At 30.3% G+C, this 6,644-nt stretch overlaps 1 protein-coding gene across 1 annotated transcript in view; it reads left to right on the forward strand.

The window, feature by feature from the left end:
* LOC117175340 (nuclear receptor subfamily 2 group E member 1) overlaps positions 1–6,644 on the forward strand; it is a gene marked incomplete at its 5' end in the record, with an annotated part of 22,933 nt that overhangs the window by 1,117 nt on the left and 15,172 nt on the right. The window contains one exon of the mRNA XM_033365048.1: positions 3,116–3,211. Within this exon, the coding sequence (XP_033220939.1) occupies positions 3,116–3,211 (96 nt within the window). The remainder of the gene's footprint in view (positions 1–3,115; positions 3,212–6,644) is intronic.

The following is a 6,644-nucleotide window of genomic DNA, read 5'->3' on the forward strand; positions in this document are numbered from 1 at the left end:
CTGGAATCTCACTAACCGGTGGAATAAATGTCTAAACTTTGAGAATCCATGGTTCAAAGATCGATTTTTCGTTTTAGTACTTTCAAAATGGCGTCTTAATGGAAAAATTTTCGTGAAAACATTCGTGAATTTTTTTTCAATAAACGATGCGCTTTTCGGAAAAATCATCAAGAATAAAAAGTTCTTGTAATCAGCCAAGGAATACGCCTGAATTTTTTCGAGGCGTTTTGAGCAAAATTTTGGATTTTGCATATGAACAATTTTTGCAAAATTCAAAATTTTGCTCAAAACGCTCCGGACAAATTCAGGCTGAAAACTATGCGCTTTTCGGAAAATTTGTCGAGAATAAAAAGTTCTTGTAATCAGCCGAGGAATACGCCTGAATTTTTCCGGAGCGTTTTGAGCAAAATTTTGAATTTTGCAAAAATTGTTCATATGCAAAATCCAAAATTTTGCTCAAAACGCCTCGAAAAAATTCAGGCGTATTCCTTGGCTGATTACAAGAACTTTTTATTCTTGATGATTTTTCCGAAAAGCGCATCGTTTATTTAAAAAAAATTCACGAATGTTTTCACGAAAATTTTTCCATTAAGACGCCATTTTGAAAGTACTAAAACGAAAAATCGATCTTTGAACCATGGATTCTGAAAGTTTAGACATTTATTCCACCAGTTAGTGAGATTCCAGGTTAATTACAGACTCGAAAACGTTTGGAAAATGGTTCACAAAAAAAAATAGGCACGAAAAATCACGTTTTTTTTTGTTTAAACTGCATTTTGGGATAATAAATAAATTTTTTGAGATATTTCATTGGCACCGTCGGAAAGAGGAGATCTTAAGCAATAAAAATATATGTGTCTCAATTTTTTCTAGTGTCGAATAGTCTTAGTTATTGGCCGTTGAAAAGCAGTGTACCGGTATTGGCGTTTTGGCCGTTTAAGGGTTAATATGTTATGTTCCAGTTTTTTACTTAATCATTTACTTAAATTTTTTCCCTGAAATTCCATTTTTGAATTAAATTCAAAAACACATTTTAAAATTGTACTGAATTTTTCTTCAATTGTTTTTAAAAATTATTCTTTCACAAAATTATTCTTTTAAAAATAATAGATTTGTAATTAAGCACTTTTATTCAATATAAAATCCTATTAACTTTTTTTTTCTTTTGTAGAAATATTTGAGTGTTCAATTAAAATAAGAAATTTAAAAAAAAATATTTAAAACTTAATTGTTCCAAATAGAAACCTTTGAATCGTTAAAATTTTAAAGTGCCAAATTTAAACTTTTAAATGTTGAAATTTTAATTCTTCCATTAAAAAAATTCAATTTTTAATTAAAAAGGTTGGGTTTTTATGTTTAAATAACAAATTAACAATTATTAATTTGGAACTACTTACAATGAAGATAACTTTACTTCCAACTTAAAAAGTTTTCAGCCTATAAAACATTTTAAATAGTTTAATTGTTAATATTTCTAACTTAAAATTACCTAAAATATTGAAATTCTTAGCACTTAAAAATGTACTGCTTAAAAAAATTTTTTAATTTTTCAGCTTATCGGAATTAAACTTAAAATTCTCCGTGTGAATTAAAAAAATGTCAAGCTTTAATTTTCAAAATTAAAAAAAAGTTCGACTTTGGCAGATTAACGGTTTCTGAGATATTTTCAAAAAACTGAAAACAGTGCGACAAATTTAGTTCAATTTAATTGTACTATAATTCGGGATATATTAACTTTTTTAACATAAACTAGAGATCGATTTTTTTGTGAAGAAGGATTATCTTGAAAAAAATTTAAACTCGGATTATCTGTTTCTGAGACATCTTGAAGAATATGGACCCTTCTTTTCACTTTCCGAAAAATTCTACTTAATACTGTTCTTGGGATCAAATGTTCAATTGTGGAACATAAGACGGCCACTTACATTTTATTTGTTTCTGAATTTGATGCAGTTTTAGAACATGAGTCAATCCATCACATTTAATTCGTTTCTGAATTTCATACAGTTTAAAAACATAAGGCGATCAATCACATTGTCATTTGTTTCGGAATTTCATGCAATTCTAAAACATGAGACGGTCAATCACAATTTCACTTGTTTATAAATTTCATTCAGTTTTAAAACATATGGCGATCAATCAAATTGTCTTATGATTGAGGACTGCATGAAATTCAGAAACAAAAGACAATGTGATAGATTGTCTTAAAATTTTAAAAATGTATGAAATGCATAAACGAATAAATTTTAATTGATATTCTTATGTGAGAGAACTGCATATAATTCAGAAACAAATGACAATGTGATTAATCGTCTTATGTTTTAGAACTGTATGAAATGTATGAACGAATGAAATGTCATTGATCCTCTTACGTTTTAAAACTGTATGAAATGTATTAACTAATGAAATGTGATTGATCGTCTTATTTTTTAGAACTGCATGAAATTCGTAAACTAAATTAATGTGATCGATCATCTTATGATTTAGAACTGCATGAAATTAAGAAAAAATTACAACGTGAGTATTAAATATACAAGTTGTCGAAAAATAAGTAAGAAGGGTGCACATTTTTAAAGATATGTCAGAAACGGATAATCCCAATTAAAATTTTTTTATATAATCATTCTTCATAAAAAATCAAACAAATAAACCTGTATTTTATGGCAAAAAATTAAACATTTATTCAGAATTACAGCGCATTGAAATTTGAGTAGATTTTTCCCTCTTTCTTTAGTTTTTTGGGGGATATTTCATAAACCGTTTGAGAAAAAACCACCGCGAGACCATTTAAAAATTCCCCTTTAAAAAATGATTAAACAATTATTTATTGAAAATTTTAATTAAAATTATCTATTAAACTAGACATCATAGCAACAAACGGAAGCCAGATTCGTGTTCAGTATTCAAAAGTACTTCGGAAATTATATGTCGCATATTTAGCAGGGGCATCTGTAACTTTTATTATCAGTCTTCTTTTAATAATTAAAATATATATAATAGATATAATTCTAGCATTTGTAGATTGAGATGGGGGAATTCAATTTTGAGGTGGGGTCCTGGTTTTAATATAAACTATTCTTGATATTAAACATTTTATTAATTTACTCAAATTTAGCTGGGACCGGAACTTGTGCAATAGACAAAGCAAGACGAAATTGGTGTCCTCATTGTCGTCTGAAAAAGTGTTTTGCTGTTCAGATGAATACCGGAGGTGAGTAAATTAATTTTTAAAAAGTTACAAAATATTTGATATTAAAATATTAAATGAACATTATATAATTCATTTTTTTAAATACTTTCAGGTCTCGGACTCATTTGACAAAATTCAAAATGTTTTTCATAATAGCATACATTTTGAAAAATAATAGCAAAATAGTGTCATATGTAATTTTAAAAATATGAAAGCGTGAGGTTACCCATTTTTAGAATCTGGTAATATATTACTCATCTCCCATAAAATTTCGTGAAATTCTGCCAAATCTTTAAAAATACCCCAAATGATTTTAAATTCTTTGAAATCCTTTAGAACCCCTGAAATCTGTTGAGATCTTCTAAAAATTCCTGAAAAACTCATCAGTCTTTTTAAATTCCTTAAAATCTTCAATAATTATTGAAATCCGTAGACTTGCCTTGAAATCTTATAATTTCTTTGGAAATCCTGCGAATCCCTTAATTATGCTGAAATCCCTTAAAATCTCTGAAATATCATAAAATCCGTAGTAATCCTTAAAATATCTCATTTCATTTAACCGATTCTATCAAATTCTCTATACAAATTCGTTGAAACCAATTGAAATCTTTTGAATGCCAATAATATCATGGATACAATTTTTTAAATCCTTTGAAAAAAACAGAATTTCTAGGAAAGAGTTGAATTTTCAACTTAACTGACGAATTTTCAACTAAAATGATGAATCTTCAACTCCACAGTTGAATTTTAAAATAAAGAGATGAGTTTTCAACTAAAGACTATGGAATATTCAATTGGAATTAGTTAAATTTTCAGTTAAAAAATTACTCTCCAAAAAAAATATAACCTTCAGAAAAATAGTTATACTTTTAAATAAAGTAATGAATACTGAACTAAAATTGTGAATCTTTAAATGAAATAGATAAATTTTAATCCAGAAAGGTGAATGTTCAACTAAAAGGAGGAGTCTTTACGTAGAATAATTGAATTTTTTACCAAAAAGAAGATTTTCCAACCCAGAAGATTAACTTCTACCAAAAAATATGAGTTTTCCAGAAAAAAATATCATTATTCAACCAAAAATTGAATAATTTAATTTTTAGTCAAAAAATAAATTTAACCAACAAAATTATTTTTTCACAAAAAATGTATTATTTAATCATGTAATATTTAATTAAATATAACCACGATGAATATTTAACTGCCATACTTGAATTTTTAACTGAAAAAAAAATTTTTAAACAAGAAGATTAACTTGCATAGAAAAAGATCATTTTCTACCAAAAAATCTATTTTTAACCAAATATGTGAATTTTCAACGAAATTGTGTATTTTTCAATTGAAACCTAAAAATTTGCATCCAAATTGTTGAATTTTGAACAAGAAACTATCGATTTTCAACTAAAAATAGACATTCAAATTTTAAGTTTTAGAAACCAATTTTCAACAAAACTAATGAATTTTCAACTAAAATGATGAATCAACTGTAATAGTTGAATTTTATACAAAAAGATTCATTTTGAACCTTAAAGTTTAATTTCTTACAAAACAGGCGAATTTTTCACGAGGTACATCAATTTTGAAACAACTACTTTAATTTCTAAATAAATAAAAATGCAATCATAAATTATGATTTAACTAGAGTAAACTGTGACTTTTCGAAATTGACGAAAATTATTGAAATAATCAAAAATTGAATTTTACTGCGATCAAAAGTAAATTCCTGGGGTTTTTAATTCAATTCAAGGATTTTTCCCGGTTTCCCAGTCAAGTAGCCGCCTTGCCTATAAAAATTTTGAAATCTCGTTGAATTCCTTAAATTCTTTTAAAATACCCTAAACTATTCAAAATCCTTTTAAATGCCTTGAAACTGATAAAATCCCTTAAATCGTGCCATCCCTTGTTTATTATCATTATGTGTTTTTATTAAACGTTTACTCGGGTAAATCCGGTGATACATCATAGCCACGGACTAAGTCAAGTGACTGATGAGATTAGAATGTTATAACTTCATTCGAATGTTTTAATACGATGGTTGAAACCTCCTGCGACGATGTTGTAGGTATACAATTTCAAGCGGCCACGAGCTTTGGAGGTGACAACAGTCACCTCTGAATGCTTTCTTAGAACTACAATCTGCCACTCCACGGGTTTTTAGTCGCTCGCTTCCTGATGATCAAGAAAGTTTCTTACAATGCGACAGGTGTTTAATAAAACCGCCTTCTGAGCTGCTGCCAATACCCTACTGACTCCTAAATGTTCAAGATGTTCAGTACATCTTGCGTGCACATTGCCTCTAGCCGAAATCACAATAGGATGAATGGATGCATGAAACACATTCCTCCATATGGTCTTCACTTCATGCCTTAACTCGCTATACTTGTGGATCTTGGTTGTATAGGTTGACTACACATTTCGGTTAAGCGGACAAGCAATGTCGATGATGTAGACTCTTCCACCTTTTTTTTTCTCGCATCACGATGTCAGGTCGATTGACCCGGATGTAATGATCCGTTTGGATAGTAACATCGCAATATAAGATGTAATCTTCGCTTTCTAAAACGGGAATTGGAATGTATCTATAGAAGGGCACCCATTCTTTTAAGAGTCCTGGGCTTAGGGCAAGTTGTTGATGTATATTGCCCGCTACATCATTATGTCTGTGCGTATATTTTCTCTGAGCCATTAGGCGACAGCCATCAATAATGTGCCCGATGGATTCGTTGATATCGGCACCGGTCAACCACGTCTTGATGTAATACGTGTTTGCGATAATTTCTGGTGCTGACAACCTTGTCCTGTATTGCAATGACGAATCCTTCCGTCTCTGAATACAGAACGCCCTTTCTTAGCCAAATATTAGATGCCTCACTATCCACTTCACTTTGATCTAACGTGTTGGGGTGCTCGCCATGGATGGCTTTATGCCTCCATTGTACTTCTAATTCCTCTATAGTTTCTGCCCTGATATTTAAGGCCCCATCTGAGGACAAATTTAAGGGCGTATATTCAAGATCCGCTTGACAGATGGTTCTGTAAAGCGCAACATTTCGTTTGCTGTTAAAATAGTCTCGTAACTGTATAACTTTTGACTCACACAGTTTTCTGACATCTGAAACGCCCCTACCCCCTAAATGTCGTGGTAGAACTACCCTTTCAATCGCTGAATTTCTGTGGTGCATTCGGTGCTTCGTCATTTCTACGCGAACAATTCTGTTTAACTTTTCAAGGTCAGTGTCAGACCATTTTATGAGCCCGAAGGAGTACATGAGGACAGGTACGGCATATGTGTTGATCGCCCTGATTTTGTTTGCCAAGTTGAGAAAACTCTTCATAATTAATCTGAGTCTCCTAGTAAAGGCAGTCATTAGGCTTGTCTTAACTATCGTATGTTGAATACCCTTAGATTCAAGAATACCCAGATATTTATATGATTCGCCTGCAGCCATTGCCT

Source organism: Belonocnema kinseyi, chromosome 6 (genome assembly GCF_010883055.1).
Source record: "Belonocnema kinseyi isolate 2016_QV_RU_SX_M_011 chromosome 6, B_treatae_v1, whole genome shotgun sequence".
Lineage (NCBI taxonomy): Eukaryota > Metazoa > Arthropoda > Insecta > Hymenoptera > Cynipidae > Belonocnema > Belonocnema kinseyi.